The 23234-nt window shown below is 38.6% G+C and overlaps 2 protein-coding genes across 12 annotated transcripts in view; one reads left to right on the forward strand and one right to left on the reverse strand.

Moving 5' to 3' along the window:
• Window positions 1-23234, reverse strand: part of COBLL1 (cordon-bleu WH2 repeat protein like 1) — a 164828-nt gene that overhangs the window by 55973 nt on the left and 85621 nt on the right. For 10 of the 11 annotated variants that reach the window (XM_064586635.1, XM_045868728.3, XM_045868726.3 and 7 more), the window contains one exon: window positions 4670-4858. The exons of the other annotated variant lie outside the window; for it this stretch is intronic. In XM_064586635.1, the coding sequence (XP_064442705.1) occupies window positions 4670-4858 (189 nt within the window). The remainder of the gene's footprint in view (window positions 1-4669; window positions 4859-23234) is intronic. 11 annotated transcript variants of the gene reach the window in all.
• LOC123839348 (protein N-terminal asparagine amidohydrolase-like) lies at window positions 19688-20841 on the forward strand. The gene has a single exon (XM_045868729.3). It carries the CDS (start codon window positions 19744-19746, stop codon window positions 20770-20772), a length of 1029 nt encoding a protein of 342 aa, XP_045724685.1. The 5' UTR covers window positions 19688-19743; the 3' UTR covers window positions 20773-20841.

Raw genomic sequence — 23234 nt, forward strand, 5'->3', positions numbered from 1 at the left:
GGTCACACAGCAAGTTACGGAATCAACTATAGGGCCCAGGATTTCTAACTTCAAGTTCTATGCTTTCTTTATTTGTGTTTTCATTCATTTCATTCTCAGATTTGCTCAAATCAAAACAAATTTCTACTTATGGTAGAAGCATAAAAGAAAAATGTATCTTTGTCTATTATAAATGGTGTTGATTCCATTCCTCCCTGTTGTAGGAGAGAGAGTGTGAACTCTACGATGCTCTCTCCACTGGCTAAAAAAAAGGGGATTAATGTCAATCTTTTACCAAATCTCCCAAATGAAAACTATTTTTAAAGTGTCCCAAAGAGAACAAAGGAGAAAGGAACACTTATTTAGTGAGGATTAATTGCATACTGGACAGACACCTGACTCTAAGGTAAGGATCCAGAATGATAGGCAAACATACCCACATATTTCCTTATTCTCTGTAGTGTCTATAACAGTTTAGCCCATAAGCTCATTTTCATTAAAAATTCACTTTGCCAAGTACCTGTAGACACCATTACTTATGCTGTTGCATAGTGCAGCATTTCTGGAGGAGCGCAACCCCTAGACAGCTTATCTCTAACAGCAGTATCCTTTAATGCTTACTTTTAGCAAAGCACAGAGCAGTTCTGCCTGGTGAAAAAGGCTGTTTACTCTGCCAGCACACTTGCACATGCGCACACACACACAGATATATGTTTATGTGTTTATATGCATATATGCACACATATATATACACACACATTATATATATATATATATATATATATATATATATATATATATGCTACACACACAGACACACACACACTACAGTAAATATTTTAATTCCATTTCCCTTCAATCCAATCATCCATGACAGGAACACAGAAATGCCCAGGGTTTGCAGGCTGGCACTGTAGCTACCCTCAGTGTAAGCAAAGGATTGCAAAGGCAAGATGGCAGACAAAGGGTGACTTTTGGTCCTTAAAGAAGCATTATCATTAAGCTCTAGTACCAAAAGATTGGTAAGTCAGAGCAAGGTTATCGACCTAATTCAGGACAAGTTTTTAGTTTCCCCCTGAGCATAAAGTCTATTACCACCTCTGACCTTATTGTGTTCCCTAATCTGAATAAGCTCTTTGGTGAAAAATCAATGTACAAATAAGGGCATTCTCCTGAAGATAATGTTATGCGTTCACATTCCTCCAAATGGAACATTCTGAGCATATCTCTGCATTAGTTGTATAAGAAGACAGAGGGAAACTTTCTAAAAATCTTCCCCAAGAAGACATTTTGGGGGAAAAAATATATATATTTATATATATATATTTATATAATTAATATATATATATCTGAAAAGTTAAATGAAGCATATGACAAGTTTTCTAAATATTTATTCCAGTCTAATACTAATATTATTCTTCAAAGGAAATGCATATAAATAATACTATCAAAATAAATATAATACACAATATTTAGACAAATTAAGAAAAGATGGTCCCAAAAAATTCTATTAAAGACCGTTCACAGTGACAATATGGAACTCTGATTTATCTAAGAAAACATTACATATATAAACTTATTTAAAATTACTCTTCCTTAATCTCCACCAAATTCTTGTACTATTTTGTTGAAACTTTCCCTATTCCATTTATAGTAACAAAGCCAAGAAGAAATTTAAGTTATCCATGTCATGGGTTTTCACTTTCGGTAGCTAACATTTGTATTTTACACAGTTTGTTGTTATAAACACTGTTTTGTTTTTTAAGCATGGCCCTACCATAGCTACAACATTCAAGATACTCCAAAATATACTTTTTTTTAAAGGTTTTATTTATTTGAGAGAGACAAAGAGAGCTAGAGTGAGAGCAGGCATGAGCAGGGAGAGGGACAGAAGGAGAGGAAGAAGCAGACTCCCCGCTGAGCAGGGAGCCTGACGTGGGGCTCAATCTCAGGACCCTGGGATCGTGACCTGAGCCGAAGGCAGACGCTTAACTGACTGAGCCACCCAGGCGCTCCACTCCAAATTATACTCTTAAGATATCCCAAATTGCAGCTTAAAATATTTATAATCACTCCTAAGAAATCCCGAATCATACAACCACTTTTAATCATAAACACTTAATATTAAAAAATGAGTCACTGCGTCTACAACTTAAGTCATTCCTGAATGATAAACTATTAAGAACAAGTCCCTGAATCAAACCCCCCAGTGAAAACACCAATATGAAACAAATTCTGCTCTCAGGAAAATTTTTCGGCCCTCAACAAATTTTAAAAAGCAATCAGAATTTGGGACATAACTTCCTTGCTGTCTACATGGAAAAATTGTCTTTATTTAAAAGATCCTAGGAAAGGAACCAGAGACTATCCAAACAAATGTCTCTTCAGAACATACCATTTAAGTTGTTACCTCCAACTACATAAGAGTTTAGGGAGGGGCGCCTGGGTGGCTCAGTCGTTAAGTGTCTGCCTTGGGCTCAGGTCACGGTCCCAGGATCCTGGGATTGAGCTCCACATTGGGCTCCCTGCTTGGCGGGAAGCCTGCTTCTCCCTCTCCCACTCCCCCTGCTTGTGTTTCCTCTCTCGCTGTCTCTCTCTGTCAAATAAAAAAATAAAAACTTAAAAAAAAAAAAGAGTTTAGGGAGACAATATTCATTTTAATGTATTTATTAAATGCCTATTATATTGCAAGAAACTGTGCTTAGCACTATGAAATAATGATGCCCCCATGGATCTTGTGGTTTACTTAAGAAGACAAGACATGCATATTAATTATAGCACAAAACAACATATGATTAACTCAGTGGTATAAAATGTCAAGAGAGTTTGGAGTTGGGGGTAACAGTTCATTCTGGGAAGATTAGGAAGCCTTTATAAATAAAAATCTCACTTGAGCTACATAAACTAACTGGAGAAAATGTGGGTGGTAAGGTACTCCAGATGGAAACATTTTCAAAAAGGTGTGGACGTGGAAAAGTAGACTCTAGAACAAAAGAATCCTGCGGCTGAAGCTTAAGATATTCAAAGGGGAGGAGGGAAGGAAAATTCTACCTAAGAAGAAAGTCTGAGGAATACTGGTGAGGAAACCATTGTTACCTCTCAGCATCAGTAAAGAACTAGGAAAAATACTGACTTTTTTAAAAAGGACTTTGACTTCAGAGGAAATAAGAGGAACTGCCTTTATTACCCCTAGTCACATCCATTATCATTATTATTTTTAAACCAGGGTAATATTATTTCAAGGACTGAAGATGACAGCCAGAGTCTCGAACTCACAAGATGCCTTCCTTACCTAAACGAAGCACAACCCAGGTGATTACCTGCCTCTGAGCTGGAAGCCCACCAAGGACAATCACAGATTTCTCAACCTCCTCAATACAATTCAATGCATGATCTCCAAAACCACTCTTCATACAAAATAAACGGCAAAATGCAACTTACTTAAATTTAATGAGAATTTAATACACAATACTATGTATTGTTTGTTAATGCTGAACCTTTCTATTTTCACATACTTTCAATAATTTGTGAAGTTACACCTAAACTTGATGGTAAATCTTAAGATTAAGGTTATCTTGAATGAGTTTCTTCTAGATAAAACCACACTGTAAGAATGCAACACCCAATATGTTGCTTACTTATTCTTTTGTTCTACACACACTCACACACACACATTCTCTCTATATATACAAAGGTCAAATCAGCTTAGATTTCTAAAACAGGACTCCTGATAACAAACGGGCAGTTGAAGGTGAAAGGTGGAACAAGACCAAGCATACAACTCATGTAACTTTCCACTTCAAAATGAAATGGAAAATTACACTTGGCTTTATTCCATTTTTCCAATTTTTATGCAGTTATTAAAAATATCAGTCTCCCAAATCACATTTTTTTTTTTAAAGATTTTATTTATTTGACAGAGAGAGACAGCGAGAGCAGGAACACAAGCAGGGGGAGTGGGAGAGGGAGAAGCAGGCCTCCTGCCGAGCAGGGAGCCCGATGTGGGACTCGATCCCGGGACCCCAGGATCATGACCTGAGCCGAAGGCAGACGCTTAATGACTGAGCCACCCAGGCGCCCCCAAATCACATTTTCACTTCTTGCTAGGTTAAAGTTTAATTTTACATTTCTATTAAACTTATCCACATTTTTAGTACATTAATGAAATCATTCAAAGAAATAAAAAATCCTACCAGTTTTACAGGTAGATTTATCTCTTTTGATATATAAGAAGAGTATGACATTTTAAGAGTACTTAGCAACTTCTGTAAAATCAAATTTCAGAGATGCAGCTTAAAAAAAGAAGGAATAATTTGAAGAGGAAGGGAAAGAATTTTCTTATAGGTCTGGTTGGCTTTCTAAGTTGGACTGAACAAAATTAATATAACCAATGACTGTTCATCTGGGAAAGACTTTTTTTTTTTTTTTTAAGAAAACTTACTAAATAAGTAGCAAAAGAAAAAAATCGTTCTAAATTTCAAGAGTCACTTGACTGGGATTGTGGAATTCATAGCATTGGTGCTAAAATATTATTAGAAACAAGTTATCACCTTTTAGCATATTGAATAGATACCTGAGTGATGAATGAAGTATTTTGTCAAAGAAGAAATCAAGAAGTACATATATAACAGAGGGTATCAATGACAGAAGAAGAAAAGGAACTCCTGCTCTTTCATTTATTGCATTGTACCTGCCATGAACAGTAGTCGATTTGATAATATCCCCAGGTAGCACCACTGAGAGTTCAATGTCTTTATCTATCATGTTTTCTTTCTGTTCCATGATGCAAGCAGAGGATTCTACAGGATCATCAACTGAAGAGGCATCAACATATCTGGTCTCAGCTGGAGGACGTGGTGCCTTGGCTTTTGGTTTTCTCCTTAAATAAAAACAAAACACAGAAAATAAAATCTATCGATTTTTAAAATAACTTTCTAATATGATCTAACTTAATAAAAACACAATGTGTGTGTCCATGTTTTTCACATCTAGGAAAAAAAGTGCACCAAAATGTTTACTGTGTATTAGAGATGTTGGAATTAAGGATTTTTTTTTTTTTGCCTTCTTTAATTGGCATTTTCTTTTGTTTTCAACAATATGACTACATCATTTGGTAATAAAAAGAAACATGATAATAAACAGATCTGATATTCACCTCCATTAAGTTCAATTAATGTGGTTTTATTATAGTAAAGCAAGAGTGTAACATTTTCTTTGATGAGATAAACTATAAAAATCCTTACTGTGTCAGGATGGAGATCAGCATCTCATTCTTACACCTTATAACAGCTCTTACCTATATGCCTTTCATTCTATTTGTTTCCAATCTATTGTGTTCTGCCTCTCTATCCAGATAACCCCTACCTACTCTTTGAGGTCTAGCTGAAACTACCCTCCCCTCACCCCTCAACATAGAGTCTCTCCCTATATAGCATATACAACAGATTCCATAAATTTAACATCTTTTCCATTTTTTTCCTGGGTACCAGCTTCCTCTCTCTGCCCATATTTATAATTCCCTGCAAGAAAGAAGCATGCTATATTTTCCATTGCACTTAGCAATGAACAATGAACTGTGATTGGTTATTTGATAAAATATATTTCTGCTTCAGTGAAAAAATTTTTATCAATAATTACTCTAATAAATGTTACAGTGTCACTAGGACTACCTCTTAACCTATTTATAACAGAAACAGGTAGTAGACATCCTGAAAAAATTCACATGGGCCAATTCAATGACTTGATGGGTTGAAAAAATAAAACATAAAAATAAATATAAAGTAACTACTAGTAATGACATATACCTATTTTTAAGTAATGCAAATTAAAGCTTTTGAAAATGTTGCCTTTATGAAAAGCTAATTGCTTTTCAAAGAATAACTACTACCGCTTTCCAGAAAAATATAAAGTTTAATTCCTCCCTCTCCCCATTTCTTACACAAAGTAAAAACCAAACAAGATAAAAGAGCTTCTTTATAATAAATATGTAACATCCACCCATTTAGTATTTTCAAAATTTAAGGTCTCATAAATCCAAGCACCTTTATGCACTTGACAGCACGAAAAGCAGAAACAAGTTTCCTACACTGTACATTAATTTTCTAAAATAACAGGCCTTCAATTTTTACAAGTATAATTGCAGAGATATAATGCACTTGAGAAAATACTTCTTTTACACTAGTGACAAAAATGAATTTTTAAAAGTTACAATAAATTTAACACATTTATAAAATCTATATAAAGAAAAACTTTATCCAATTTCAAAATGTTTTTAATATGTAGAAATTAACTACTCATGTATTCAACATACAATTACCCTGTAACAGACAATTATGTAGCAGATTCAGCTAAATACTAGGGATGAAAAATGGTAAGACCCAGTTCCTACCCCAAAAGAGTTCAAACCTCCAACGGACTAATAGATAGATACAAAATCATGATAAAGTTTGATGATTGCTCCAATGTAGGTACACAGGTGATGGAAAGAGAAGCTCATGGAAAGAGAAACTTTCCTAGGAACCCAGAAATGTCTTACAGATGGGAAACATGAGTTGAGTTTAGGGAAATGAATAGAAACTCACAGGAAATAAAACAAGAAATAATTGATATTTCAGGCACAGGACATCAAATGGAGCCATGAAAGAAACTGGTACTTCACAGAACTGAACAGTTTGGTAAAAATCCACAGAAAAGTCAAAGGAGGTGGGAAATCAGTGAAATCAATTTTTTAAAACTTTGATAAATAAGAGAATTCAATAAAGCAGTTGGTATATAAACACACTAAAGTCAATGGCCTATATAAACAAATGCAAAACTAGTCAGAAAGTATAATAAAAAAAACTTATTTTACAACAGCAACAAAAATGAATCTTAAAAATTGTGAATATATGTAACAAGCATTTTGCAAAATCTGTATGAAGAAAATTTTAAATGCCAAATATTCACCTTGGATCTCTCCCTTCAAATCCAGATTTGTAAATCCAACGCCTACTTGACATCTGGAGTCATATGACTAACTGGAATCTCCAACTTAATTTAACTTCCGAGTCCTCTTCCCAGCTCCTCCAAACTAAATCCTTTTCTCTCCAAGTCTTCCCATCTCTGTAAATCACAATTCTTCCAGTTGCTCAAGCCAAAAAAAATCCCCTAACACAGAGAGCTGGCAATCCAATCCATCAACAAACACCTCTGTTCAAGCTGCTAAGCGGTCTCCCAGCTCCCAGCATTGCCACTTTACATTCTATTCTCAACAAAGCTGCCAGAGGGATCCTCTGAAATCCTAAGTCAGATCACCACACTCCCTCTCATTCCCTCCAATGACTTCTGACTTCACCCAGAATAAGACCTGGAGTCCTATAATTTGTCCTCTCTTACCTCTGGTCTCTCCAATTTCCTCTCTCCCTGGGCTCATGGCCCTCCACTACTGTGTCTCTTGCCCTTTCCTTGAATACACCTAGGATAATCCTCACCTCCATTATTTTTACTCCTGTAACATTCCTGACTCAAGATCCTCACAGGGTCTGCTCCTAACTTTAAGATAGTACCTCTATTTGTTTTACTTTTTGCCTTAGGGCTTATCAGCCAGTAACATAGTTGTTTATCACGTCTTCTTCCATTAAAGAGTAATTAATTACATGACAGTAGGGACTGCCCTGTGTCACACATATTTGCAAATGCATAGAATTTCTGGAACAATGCCTGCCACACAGCAGACACTCATTTATTGAATGAATGAATGTTTACATCAGTGATTATTCCGCACCAAAGAAGAGGTACCTAAATGCATATAACTGGGAAGAAAAAGTTGCCCCACCAAGGAAGAGAATGAGTTTTTACATCAGAATCATCTTTTGGGTTTTTAGACACTGACTGTATTTTATTTTTTAGATGATGAGTACTAAAAAATACACACGGGATTTATTAGCAAGAAATAACTGGGAAACTGAGGGCTTTAAGGGTTTCATCGGGAAGGCTGAAGAGAAGCCCAACTGCCACAGGCAGGGAGGTAAAGCAGCTGGGACAACTCTGTTCACAGCGGACTTGGCTTCAGAGAGTGGCAGTACTGCCGTCTGATAGGTACCTCCCACTGCCGCCATCCTCTGCCCAGGGCTGGCTTTTATCACTCAGGCACTTTATCATCTCCAAATGTGGCCCATCCCGGTCTCCATTTGAAAGCCCTCCCCATCCTCTCCACCTTTACATACATTCTTTATCCTTCAAGGTCCGGAGTGAGTCAAATTCCTTGGGATGTCTTTCCTCTCTACTGCACACCACAATGAACTCTGATTAACAGTTTTAACGTTCTATGTGTGACTCTTATTTCTTAAAGTACTTTGAGTCTGTGATGAAAACTCATCTTCAATTACTAAAGATAAGCCTACTTATAAAGGGAGAGCAGAACAAAGCACTAGTTAAAATAGTAGTTACACAGAACTTCTATTAAGAACATCTTGGGGGCGCCTGGGTGGCTCAGTCAGTTAAGCGTCTGCCTTCAGCTCAGGTCATGATCCCAGGGTCCTGGGATCGAGCCCCATGTCTTTGGGCTCCCTGCTCAACGGGAAGCCTGCTTCTCCCTCTCCCACTCCCCCTGCTTGTGTTCCCTCTCTCGCTATGTCTCTCTCTGTCAAATAAATAAATAAAATCTTAAAAAAAAAAAATCTTGGGGCGCCTGGGTGGCTCAGTTGGTTAAGCGACTGCCTTCGGCTCAGGTCATGATCCTGGAGTCCTGGGATCGAGTCCCACGTCCGGCTCCCTGCTCAGCAGGGAGTCTGCCTCTCTCTCTGACCCTCCCCCCTCTCATGCTATCTCATTCTCTCTCTCAAATAAATAAAATCTTTAAAAAAAAAATCTTGGTGTTCCCTATTATTCAAATAATAAAGTATTTGTCACGTTTGGCCATAATAATTGGAAAGCATATTGGTCATCAGACCAAGACCTTCCTACAGTGAACCAGAAATTCAACTGGGGTAGATGCAATGTCTAAATAATTAAATAATGAATTCAAAGGAAAAATTAAAAAGTGTCATAAAATAGATGAGTGACCTTAAAAATTCATAGCAATGAGAGCATGCTGAAACTAGCTTTGTGGGGGTGGAAAGGTATACTTCATAGAGAAGAGATATGTGACTCAGTTCTTGAAAGAAAAGTAGACTTTAGGCAGGCAGAACCTGTAGGGTCACTTATATGTTGGTTCTTTATTGTGATCCATTTACATTAAATTTGGGAATGTGTCTGCAAATTAAAGTTTGCTTACTACACAATGTAGTCTAGCGAGAAGAATACTGGGTCGAGGCCTGGATTTGGTCTGAATCCTGAGAAGCTTTTAGACTTTAACAGCCTTTTACTCACCAGCAAAAATTTTAAAATACCTTTTACCTACTCACATCTCTTCCAATGTTCTTAATTTTTTGATTGAGATGCTTTGAAGCAATAACAAAATTAAATGTCACCCAAAGCCAAAGGTATAGTGAAAACAATCAAAATTCATAACCTAATCCAGGTGTAGGAAATTCTGGTAATACCAAAAAAAAAAAAAAAAAAAAGACATCAACATGCAATAACAATTATAATTGACTGCTTAAGAATACTGGTTTTCATTAATATTTTAAAATCACAGTAAATGTCATTGACGTGCCCCCATCCCTTTTATTTTTTTAAGACTTTATTTATTTGAGAGAAAGAGAGCAGGAGCAGGGCGGGGGGCGGGGGGGGGTGGTGGGGGGGCGGGGGGAGGTGCCCATGGAGAAGAAGTAGACTCCCTGCTGAAGGAGTAGCTGGACACTGGGCTCCATCCACGAGAATCCACCCTGAGCCTGAAATCATGACCTGAGCCCAAGGCAGATGCTTACCCACCTGAGCCACTCAGGCAACCCCCCCACCCCCACCCCATCCCATGCCTTTTAAATAGGAACGTTTGAGCCAGTTTTCCTACCCAGGGGATTTTCACATAAGCTCTTCTTCACCAGTGGCCTGGGTTGACTATCAGTTTTCACACTATAGAGCCTGCTACCCATAACAGAAAACAATAGCGAATTTCACACAAGGGTGGTGCAGGGGAAGTTATACTAAAAAGATACAGAAAACTCCTCTAAGTCTGGATAAAAATTCATTAATCAAGGCTTAAAGATAACAAGACATAACATCACAAAATGAATATGGTGAATTGAGTAGTAGTATTTACATCTGTACTCTCATTTACAATTGATTTCCGTATGAATGCATGTTTCTGTTTAAAGCACATAATTGTTTTCCCCCCTCAGCTAGAGGTATAATTGGTATACAAAAAAACTGCACATTATTAATGTATGCAATCTGATAAGTTTGTATATTTGCATACACTTGTGTTGCCATCACCATAATCAAGGTAATAAACATATATATCACCCCCCCCAAAAAATATTGCCTTATTCCTTAAAATTATCTCAATATTATATTCAATTTTCATAATGAAAATTAAGGTACAATTTCACACTAGGCAATAACATTTTTAAAATATCAAAACATAATTTTAACACAGAATTCAATCGGTATCCTATTACTACTGATTGGTTTTTTTATCACTTGATTTATAAAGCACTTCAAAATCATATGCCCATTTTTTTTTTTAAAGATTCATTTATTTAACACACACACACACACACACACACGGAGTCGGGTAGGGGTAGAGAGGGAGGGAGAAAGAGAGAATCTTAAGCAGGCTCCATTCCCACTGTGGAGCCCCGTATCAGTCTCTAATCCTGAGATCACAGACCTGAGCCTAAACCAAGAGTCAGCTGCTCAACCAACTGAGCCACCCAGGCGTCCCTCATGTGCCCATTGTAAACATTATTCCATCTCTGTCAATATGAATATCCTTAAACTAAATGAAAAGAAGCAATAAATGAGCTCAGCAAAACAATAGAAATCTACTCAAATACCTCTTAGTTTGAACGAAAAGAAGCTTTAAATTATCTATGAGATACACATACATCCGTAAGAAGCTACTCAAGTTCACTGGGATCTCATGTGTTTGCTATATTTATAGAGTACTCCTATAGATTCACTCAGGGAAGTACTATACAAAATACAGCTTCAATATTAAAGACAAAAATGTAAAAGTGGAATAATAAGTCTTAAAACAATAGGCTTTTTACATACTACATTCTAATGACCAAAAAGAAATTGAACAGCCACCCTATCTCAGTATACAGGGCTCCCAAAAAAGATGTATGATGACGGTAAGTGTTGGTGAGGCAGCCCTTCAAAATAACTGGCCATGTCTGGTGGCCCCTAAACCACGCATTTCAGCTATAAATTGCAGACCAATTCCTCAAAGCAATTTCTTAGTGTCTCTTGCTGTGTTCAATGAAATAAGAGAAGATTGTATTCAATAAAAATCTGTTCCAATGGTGGGCATAACATTGTGCTGCATGCTTGAGGGAATGCAATTAAGAACAACAAAAGGTCCCTTTCTTGATGAGCTTATATGAAGTAGAGTGAATACAGCGAAGTGGCTTTAAAAGATAAGCAATAAATGAAAGGCAACAAAGGGAGACCCCAAAAAGTGTATGACTCTTAATAGACATTTCTCTTGTCAAGGTCACTAATCACCTATGTGTGTCCAAACCTAATAGACAATTACCTGAGTCATCGCAGTTACACATGAGTAAGTTCTTAAATTCCAATAAGGACACACTTCATAGCTGTGTAGCAACTGTGCTTGGAATTCTTTTCCCTCAGCTTCTTCGTGTAACAACACAATCCACTATGTTCTTCCTTCTTCACTGTCACTCCTCAATCACAGTGCCCTCATCTCCCTGCCCAGGCTCCTTCCCTGCCCTTTTCTCTTTCTACAACTCTCACCTCCAGAGGATTTCATCAAACTCCAAGGCTTTATCGTTTTTTAAGTTGAGAACTCTCTCCAATTCATTTTCCCAATCCTGACCTGTTTATTGAACTCTGATCTATATGCCCAATAGTTTCATGGTCATCTCCATTTGGATGTTCAATATGTATCTCATAACCCATACTCTTGATTCTCCTCTCCACCCCTCATCCTCATTCTCATCCAAACCTCCCCCACTCTTCCCCATGCCTGTAAATGGCACTACACTAAACATCCCATTAACTCAAGCAAAAGTCCTAGGTATATTTTGATTCCTCTCTGTCACTATCATCTATTTCCAAGCCACTATCAAGTCCTGTGGACTCTTAACTCTAAAACACACCCTGAATCTGTGTACTTGTCACCAGCTTCTCTGTTACCACCCTGGCAATTAAAGCATCATCTCTTGTTTGGACAGTTGCAATAGCCTCCTGACCGGTCTCTCCTGTTTTTCCTCTTGTGCCTTAAAATCTACTCTCTGCAGTAGTCAGGAGTGATTGTTTAAATATGTAAATCTGATCACCTCCCACCTATGATCCTTCACCAGCCTCCAAATGCACTGAGAATAAAACCCAAATTCTTATCCTTGGCTTCCAAGGCCCTAGATGAGCCATCTTGGTGGCTGTCAAGGTATGATTTCAGAGCAGAAGCAGTGGCGCCAGGCACCTTGTTAGAAATTCAGGCCCTGCCTCAGACCCACATAAACACAAACACTGGTGGTAGAACCCTACAACTTGCATTTGACAACTCCCAAGTGATTCTGATGCATGGGAGTCTCCAAAAGCACTGACCTAGCCTCTGCAAACCTCGGAGCTCCCCTCAGATTACTCTGTTTCAACTCCATGTGTAATTCACACAGCTCCCCTCAGATTACTCTGTTTCAACTCTGCGTGTAATTCACACTGGCATCCTTTCCTTCCCAAAATAGACCAAACCCTTCCTCTCTGAGGATTCACATGGCTGCTCCCTCTATCCAAAGTGCTCTTAACCATAGAACTTCAAATTGCCTGCTCCCTGACCTCATTCAGACTGCAGATCAAATGCTTCCCCTGATAGAGGTATTCTCTGACCACACAAAAGACAAGCCAATGCCGATCTCCACCCACCTGTCCCTATTTGTCACGTAACTGTTTTGTACTCATCACATTTATCACTATCTGATATCATCCTGTTCATTCATGTATTCACTTGTGTATTATTTGATGTAGCCTCTAGAATGAAAATTCCATGACAGCTGGGACCTGGCCTTTCTCATTCTCTGCTAACACCTAGAATGTTAAGTGTAGCAAGACAGGGTGGTCTATAAGTGTTTATCATTTAATTGAGGGAAGAAAAGAGAAGAGGGAGGGTTATATCAGTTCCATGAGTTCATAGGAGAATGACAGCTTGGTGGATTGCTGAGAATCAACTATTTTGTGACCAGTCCGAGATATAAGAAGTTCAAAGAGACCAACATGGGTAAAAGTATTCAATCCTCAGGAAGACTTTAAATCTCCTGCCTATTGGAGGGGGTGGGAGGACAGGATTAAATTGGAACAGACTGAATTCTAGATTGGAAAGAAATCTCCTCCATTTTGCCCAGTAACTTGCTGTGGGTCAGAACTCAGATGTTTATAGCTATAGCTTAACATGACCAGTGAGGACCGTGATTAATATGAGGGATGAATAACTTAATGGAACTCCTCTCTCGGATACGTCTGCCATAATGTACCAAATAAAGAGGCAAAGGTATTCTTCACATCAGAGTCAGCACTTATTAAATGCTAGTGCTTTCATGTCCCCAAAATGCCTCCAACGGACACAAAAGAAAAATAAAATAGCTTCATCCTATTTTATTACCACATCATCAACAACAGAACACTTGAGTGCTGACTTGGTGGTGGAAACTGCCCTACTAACTCATCCTCACAGCCCTGTATACGGTAAGTGTGCCCATTGTCATGTTCCAGATGTAGAAAACTGACGTGCAGCGTGTTTAAAGAACTTAACTATCACTGCTGGAATGGAGATCTAAAACCAAGTTGTTGGATTCTAAAGCCAGTGCTCTTAACTCTTATACTATATCATCCCTTTGGGAGCTGAAACATTCATACAAAATAACAACAAAAAATGAATGAGCAAAAGCGAAGTGGTAGAGAAGAAAAACGTGAGCCGTTACTTAGTATCTACTGCTAAGCACGGTGCAGGAGCCTTTTTGCTACATTTAATTTCATGAGGCAGTGGTCACTGCCCTTTAACTGGGGTTTATAGAGGTTAAGAAACTTGCTCCAAAGCACACAGAACATGGTACCAAATCCTCTCGATAACCTTAACAAGGTTAATCCCTGATACTTAAATAGGAATGCAGATGCTAGATGTGCAAATGCCCACTCACACCTACAGAGACTGCTACTTCTCCAGATGGAGTTGTGGACACAATGTATTGGGAATCAAAAAGCAGGGGAGGGTCCTAAATGCTACTTGTGTCACCTTAGCTTAATGATTTCTCTGGTCCTCCGTTCCTTCATTTACAAAATACAGGTATCAAACTAGATGATCTCAGGTCCCTTTCCACATCTAACATAACAGAGATCCGTGCATAATGTTTAGAGACCGGAAAATGGCAGCTCAGATATCTTAGACCTGAGGGCAGGGCACACGTAGTATTTTTGCATGCCATCTAGCCTGCATACAGTAGTACTATTGGTCACCAAAATGGAGAAGAAAAAGAAACTTCCTGTGATAATTTACAAATAACATTTGATTGAAAGAGTGGCTTGGACAGAAGCCCCATGCCCAGGGAGCTCTTTCTATTCTGAGAACACTCTGGTCCTGGTCAGGAAAGGGTCTCTCTCCTCTGAGTTCACAGGAAATGGTTCCATTTCCAAGTGCCTTTCTCTGTCTTGGCATACACACTAGGAAAAAATGATGAACAGAGTGACAAACTCAAAAAACAGTTTGAAAAGCCTCTGGTTTCAGTCTCCCACACCCAATGCTTTCACATTTCAACACTCAGAATACAAGGTACCTACCACAAGCCATTCATCACTTCAGGGTTTTTGTACTCACTGCACCTCCACTCAAATCTAATCAATAATCCAAATCCAAATAATCCAAATATCCTGGGTTTCTATCACCCTAGATTTTTTTCCTTCTCCCCAGAACACACACACACACACACAAAGTGCATTGATTTCTATTATCTTAATTTCCACTTTCCTGTTCCTTCCAAGTATCATTTTATTTCCCTGCTTCCTTTTGCAGCCAAACTTCAGAACTCTGATACCCAATATGGTAGCCATGTGGCTATTAAGCCCTTGAAACATGACTAGTGTGACTGAGGGATTATACTTTTAGTTCAACTTAATTTCTACTTCAAAACAGATACTTGATTCAGTTGCATTTAAGTATATTTGGAACTCAGGTGTGTGGATCTATTTTTTTAACTATAAATTTTATGATAACTAAATACAGATCAAGTCCTTCAAATGAAAATATAATACCATCTGGGGCTCCTGGGTGGCTCAATGGGTTGGGCGTCTGCCTTCCCATCATGATCCCGAGGTCCTGGGATGGAGTCCCGGGTAGGGCTCCTTGCTCAGCGGGGAGTCTGCTTTTCCTTCTGCCCCTCCCTGCTGCTTGTGCTCTCTCTCTCTCTCTCTCAAATAAATACGATCTTAAAAAAAAAAAAAAGAGGGCACCTGGGTGGCTGAGGCGTTAAGCGTCTGCCTTCGGCTCCGATCATGATCCCAGGGTCCCGGGATGGAGCTCCGCATCAGGCTCCCTTCTATGTGGGAAGCTTGCTTCTCCCTCCCCCGCTCCCCCTGCTTGTGTTCCCTCTCTTGCTGTGTCTCTCTCTGTCAAATAAATAAATAAAATCTTAAAAAAAAAAAAGAAAATACACCATCTGAATGGAGATGTGCTGTAAGTGTAAAATACACACTGCATTTTGTAGGCTAAGTACCAAAATATTAAATATCTATTAGTAATATTTTTATATATCAATTACATACTAAATAATTTTTTACATATTTTGTTAAATGACATATATTACTGTGATAGAGAGCCTCTAAGATGGCCCCCAGTAACCCTGGCTCCTTGTGTAATCCCCTCTCATTGAATGTGGGTTAGATTTAGTGACTCATGTTCAGTGAATAGAATGTAGCAAAGAATGTCACTTCTGAGATTAGATTACCAAAAGACTGTGGTGTCAGTTTTAGACACTCTCACTCACTCTAAGGGAAGCCCACTACCATGTTGTCAGCTTCCCTTTGTCTCTGGCCAACAGTTAAGGAGGACTTGCAAACTGCCAACAGCCATGACTGTGAGCTTGAAAGCTGATCCCACCTAGGCTGAGACTTGAGCCCCAGATGACATCTTGATTGCAGCCTCACCTCCCTAACCGACAATCTAGAGAAGTACGATTCTAAATAAACCCTCCGCCTCAGTTCCGGCATCGGGCGATCTGACATACCCACTATGCTCAAAAGCACCCACTGCTCATGCAATGCACAAAGAGGACATTCTCTTTGCAATCAACCGCTCTTTGGATGCCTTGTCTTTCAAGACCCTTTCTTGTTTTACACATGGAAGTCCTTCTACTTTAAAATCTTTCAGTATCTTGTTTATATTTATAGTAGGACATTTGTACAGACCCTTTTGTTCAATAAGTAGCTATGATGAGCTATCACACTTAACACACTACGTAGATGAAGTGGGGTAAATCCAAAGAAGTTTTCCCTTCTAGCACTAACAGTATGGTAGAGAGAATAAAGAGAAAGCCAAATAACTAATTGCAGTAGAGGAATAAAGTACCCCAGGCTGCCTTGTGTCTTACAGCATAGTTTTCAATGTACCCCACCTTATCTGCCAGAACAGATTTTTAAAGCAGAAATCATGAATATATTTTTTTGTATTTTTGATGAATATATCACCTTTTTCAGAGTATGCTCAATTATTTCTTAAAGAATGAACTATTCAACTATAGTTTTCATTCGGTTTATTCATTTTTTATTATATCCCTCTCAAGTCTTCTTCTTTTTTTTTTTACTACTTTTAGGAACTTCGCAATTGTGTAAAGTGAGTTCAGGGACATAATAGAATCTCTTTGCAATACCAGGTCTTCCAGGATAAATCAGCATGAGTAAATGAAGCTTTTGTGGCTTAGTTGTCTTATACCCAGAAACAGAAGGGGCTCCCTTCTCCTATTTTAATCAGATATCCATTACAATAGCAGAAATAAAACTTCCAGAGGTTATTTCTAGTGAGGAAACATTTAATATTCACTATGGTAGCCAGCTAATGAAATGCTAAATAACATAATTCACACTCCCCACTCCCATTCTACTTATCACCAGGTGATTTCAGAGAAATTTCTTCAACATTTAGTGATATCCAAGAACATTCTCAATACCAAAAGCCTTATTTCTAGTCTGTATTTTGTTTATATATCTAAAATAGCTAAAAACCACACAACATATCACATTTTATCAAAGTCGCTAGGACAATAATTTTACTGTTTCTAAGCCAAGGTCTTATCCACACACACACACACACACACACACACACTCGTGATGCTTGAGATCATAAATGCATAATTTGGTTTTCACCTTCTTTGGTTGGAGGGGTGGGTATCGGGGGTATGGCAGGGGGAAGACAAAAATATCTCACTAGATACATATAGTATAATCTCCCTGTGACAACATTAAGATATTACATGTAGAAAAGAACAAGGGGATAGAAAAAAGTATATATTTGCAATTAAAAAGGAAAAAGAACCTACATATGAATCACTAAGAGGTACTGATAGAGTTCAAGATTTTGAAATAAGTCAGAGATCTTGGTTTGTGCTTGGGTCTGCGCTTATTAGTTAGTTGGTCATTAATCTCTCTGAAACAATTTCTTCAGTCACAAAACTGGACAATATATCCCACCTCACAGGGTTGCTGAGAGGGTTAAATGGGTAATGCATATTGTCTAGCCCAGTGGTTCTCAAACTTGGCTACATGATAAATCCATCTGATAAGTTTTAGAAAACACTGAGGCCTAAAGGTCCCCCTCCCAGAAATTGATTTAATTGGGTTGGGGGAATTTTAAAATCTCCCCAAGTGATTCTAAAGTGCAGCCAAGTTTGAGAACCACCAGTCTACCATAATGCCTGACATATAATAGGTATTCAATTAGCGTTGAGGATATACCTTCATAAGGAGTTTGTAAATGCTGAAACACTGCCTGAAGGCTGCTACTTAGGTCAATCCATTTTGTATAAATTTAGGAAGGTCTCAGAATCACTGAATATAACAAATCTTAAAAGTAGTCTAAAAAGTTTTGTAATAACTTTTCCAAATCTAAACTTCCATAGTATTTTTGCTTCCTTTTATCAAATAAGGAAATTCCATACAAAAGAAAGCCTAAATCTCCCTTGATATTTTCACTGAGGTATAATACAGAAAAATGTACAGATATAAGTGAGTACATTCTTTTGTTGTTGTTGTTGTTAAAGATTTTATTTATTTGACAGAGACATAGACAGCACAGATAGGCAGAGCAGCAGACAGAGGGAGAGGGAGAAGCAGGCTCCCCGCTGAGCAGGGAGCCCCATGTGGGGCTATCCCAGGACCCTGGGATCATGACCTGAGCTGAGGGCAGCCGCTTAACCGACTGAGCCACCCAGGTGCCCCTAAGTGAATACATTCTTCTTCATATATACACACTCAAGGAACTACCACACAAAGACAGACTAGAAAAATGTATATATAAATTAAAAATTAAATATTTAATTTCTCATCTGTTCCATAATTGTTGCTGCAATTTCAGTTTGTCTCTGGGCTTTTCTAAATACCTAATGGGGATGTTTATTTTATGCAAAGTTAAGAAAGTCAAACATCAACAAGCAGTAGGATAAGGAAAGCCTCCAGTAGAAATGTGCATATCAAAGGAGGAGATAAAAAAATTCATCAAAACAAATTAGCAAAGTTGAAAAACAGACTTGAAAGCAATATAAACAATGAGTCACAAGACAGTCAACAACATTTATTGGGCACCCACTGTATGCTCAGTGCTCTAGAAAGAAACTGGGTAGATTAAAGAAATACCAGGAGGTCCTCAGATACCAGTAACTTAAAAATGAAATGAGTCCACCTGAACAATTTCAAAGATAACCTAAATGAACCTTACAAAAAAAAAAAAAAAAAAACTAAATTAACTGAATGCCTATCTAGCTCCAAGAACTAAATTTATTTAGCAAATAATTTCCCTCAAAAACAAATTGAAACTCTAAATCCATGCCCCAGTGCTCACTTGCTGCTCCATTTACTCTGTACATAGATAGCCGTCTGCCTAGTAAGTAAGAAGTGTCAGGAGCAACGGGGCTCAGCATTATCTAATGAAAGCTTCCTTTGAACCTTGTTAATTTTTGCCTTGCAGGCAATGTATATGGGACAGTCAATGCAGTTTATGAAAATTAGTCTGAAAAGGTAATAAAAATGTGATTGACACTACAATCTAAAAATTCAAAAATGATTAACAAAACCATGGGGAGAACTATGCAACACCTCTTGGACCTCCTTTTTCTTTGCCACATAGAAATTAAGTATAAAAAAAAACCCTATATATTTCCACTTTCTCAAAACAGGTTAAATGCTTACAAAAACTTAAAGAGTTACTGATTAAATTTAAGGTAAAAACTTATCAACAGATTGTTTCATCTTATGTCTCTGAAACAATAAAATAGAGAAATTTTCACTGCTAAAAGGAAGTTCAAGAGCTCTTAGTTGCAACCAAAATGTCCTCCAATAGGTAAACAGACAAAATGTGGTACATCTGAAATATTATTCATCACTAAAAAGAAATGAAGTATTGGGGCGGCCTGGGGCTGGGGAGGCCGCCGCCTCCCTGGGCCTGCCCGGGCGGCCGCCTCCGCGATGCCGCTGCTCGTCAAGGGGCGGCGAGTGCGGCTGCCGCAGTCCGCCGGGGACCTGGTGCGAGCCCACCCGCCTCTGAAGGAAAGAGCCAGACTTCTCAGAGGTCAGTCTGTTCAACAAGTGGGACCCCAGGGCCTTCTGTATGTTCAGCAAAGAGAGCTGGCAGTGACCTCCCCAAAGGATGGCTCCATCTCCATTCTGGGTTCTGATGATGCCACCACTTGTCACATTGTGGTCCTGAGGCACACAGGTAATGGGGCCACCTGCTTGACCCACTGTGATGGAAGCGACACCAGAGCGGAGGTCCCCTTGATCATGAGCTCCATGAAAGCCTTCTCGGACCACGCTCAGTGTGGAAGGCTGGAAGTGCACCTCGTGGGAGGCTTCAGTGACGACAGGCAGTTGTCACAAAAACTTACTCATCAGCTTCTTAGTGAATTTGACAGACAAGAGGAGGACATTCACTTAGTGACACTGTGTGTGACAGAATTAAATGACCGGGAAGAAAACGAAAACCACTTTCCAGTAATCTATGGCATCGCTGTCAACATTAAGACGGCAGAGACTTACCGAGCATCCTTCCCAGATCGGGGTCCAGAGGAGGAGCTCCATGCTGCCCGAGCTTTAACAGGAGGACCAATGATTAGTATTTACGAGGCAAAGACAGAGCAACTGCGTATAGGACCGTATTCCTGGATGCCCTTTCCACTCATGGATTTCTGGCTGCAGCAAGACGATAAGCAAATACTAGAGAACCTTTCCACTTCGCCTCTGGCTGAGCCGCCCCACTTTGTGGAACATATTAGGTCTACCTTGATGTTTTTTAAAAAACACCCATCTCCCACCAGCGCACTGTTTCCTGGAAACAAGGCTCTGCTCTACAAAAAGAATGAAGGTGGCTTATGGGAAAAGATCTCTTCTCCAGGAAGCTACACGGGATCACCAAAGAAAGCAACTTGTTGGCCTGACAAAGACCACCGTGGGGGCTGCAAAGAATGCGCATCAGAATCTACATCTGCTGAGTCTTAGGTCTCCTTCCTTACTGTCCTTCAAATGACTTTCAAAATAAAATCTTATTTTGGCAAAAAAAAAAAAAAAGAAATGAAGTATTAAGCCGTGAAAAACCTTGGAAGACCCTTAAATGCATATTCTAAGTGTAAGGAACCAGTCTGAAAAGGCTACACTGTATGATTCCAACTATATGACATTCTGGCACAACAATGGAGATAATAAAAAGATTAGTGGTTGTCAGGAATTATGGGGTTGAAGTCAGCGGGAGATGAATAGGTGAAGCACAGAGGATGTTTAGAGCAGTGAAAATACTCTAATGATACTATAATGATGAATACATGTCATTATTTATTTGTCCAAACCTATAGAATGTACAACATCAAGAGTGATCCCCAATATAAATTATGGATTTGGGGTGATTATGAGGTCTCAGTGTAGGTTCATCAGTTATGACAAAGGTACCACTCTGGTGATGGATGTTGATAATGAAGGAGGCTGTGCCTGTGTGGGGACAGGGTACATATGGAAACCCTATGTACATGCTGCTCAACTTAGCTGTGAACCTAAAACTGCTATTAAAAAAAAATATATTAAGTCTTTAAAAGAAAGTTCTCAGATGGAATACTTTCCCGGTTTTCAAAAGTATGCTAGGTAAGGAACTAAGAACCTTTAAATGTGGATATTATAATTATTAAAATATATACACTTAACGTATGTTACTTAGTGGGGATGTAGATGTTAGCCAAGCAAGCACACTAATAGATTAACCAATCTTTTTTTTTTTAAAGATTTTATTTATTTATTTGACAGAGAGGGACACAGCGAGAGAGGGAACACAAGCAGGGGGAGTGGGAGAGGGAGAAGCAGGCTTCCCGCCGAGCAGGGAGCCCGATGCGAGGCTTGATCCCAGGACCCTGGGATCATGACCTGAGCCAAAGGCAGACGCTTAACAACTGAGCCACCCAGGCACCCCTAGATTAACCAATCATAAAATGGAAGCAAAAGTTACCTTCAAGTCACAATTTCAATAATCTCTCAAATACAGGCATAACTCAGAGATATTGCAGATTTGGTTCCAGACCACCACAATAGAGCAAATATTGCAGTAAAGCGAGTCAATTTTTTTATTTCCCAGTGCATATAAAAGTTATACTTAAACTATATAGTAGTCTAAATGTGCAATAAATAGCATTATGTCTAAAAGACAATGTATACACCTTAATTAAAAAATAGTGTATTGCAAGCCTTTCTCAAGAAACAAAAGTCTCAAATACACAACCTAAACTTACACCTAAAGGAGCTGGAGAAAGAACAGCAAATAAGGCCTAAACCTAGCAGGAGAAGAGAATTAATAAAGATTAGAGCAGAAATCAATGAAATAGAAACCAAAAGTATTGTAGAACAGATCAACAAAACTAGGAGCTGGTTCTTTGAAAGAATTAATAAGATCAATAAACCCCTAGCCAAACTTAACAAAAAGAAAACAGAAAGGACCCAAATTAAAAAAAAAAAAATCATGAATGAAAGAGGAGAGATCACAACCAACACTGAATACAACTATAAGAACATATGAGCAGCTATATGCCAACAAATTAGGCAACCTGGAAGAAATGGATGCATTTCTAGATCTGTATAAACTACCAAAACTGAAACAGGAAGAAATAGAAAACTTAAACAGACCCATAACCAGCAAGGAAATTGAAGCAGTAATCAAAAATCTCCCAACAAACAAGAGCCCAGGGCCAGATGGCTTCCCAGGGGAATTCTAAACATTTAAAAAAGAATTAATACCTATTCCTCTGAAGCTGCTTCAAAAAATAGAAATGGAAGGAAAACTTCCAAACTCTTTCTATGAGGCCAGCATTACCCTGATCCCAAAACTAGAAAAAGACCCCACCAAAAAGGAGAATTACAGACCCAATATCCCTGATGAACATGGATGCAAAAATTCTCACCAAGATACTAGCCAATAGGGCGCCTGGGTGGCTCAGATGGTTAAGCGTCTGCCTTCGGCTCAGGTCATGATCCCAGGGTCCTGGGATTGAGTCCCACATCAGCGGGGAGCCCGCTTCTCCCTCTGACCCTCTCCCCTCTCATGCTGTTTCTCTCTCGCTCGCTCTCTAAAAAATAAATAAAATCTTTAAAAAAAAAAAAAAAGATACTGGCCAATAAGATCCAACAGTATATTAAAAAGATTATTCACCCTGACCAAGTGGGATTTATTCCTCAGCTGCAAAGGTGGTTCAACACCCACAAATCAATCAAGGTGATATACCATATTAATAAAAGAAAGGACAAGAACTATATGATCCTCTTAATAGACGCAGAAAAAGCATTTGAGAAAGTACAGCAGCTTTTCTTGATTAAAACTCTCCACAGTGTAGGGATAGAGGGAACATAACTCAGTATCGTAAAAGCCATACATGAAAGCCCACAGCAAATATCATTCTCAATGGGGGAAAACTGAGAGCTTTCCCCTA

The sequence above is a fragment of the Mirounga angustirostris genome, unplaced genomic scaffold, assembly GCF_029215605.1.
Source record: "Mirounga angustirostris isolate CCGP_5_RB_7025 unplaced genomic scaffold, mMirAng1.0.hap1 SCAF_3, whole genome shotgun sequence".
Lineage (NCBI taxonomy): Eukaryota > Metazoa > Chordata > Mammalia > Carnivora > Phocidae > Mirounga > Mirounga angustirostris.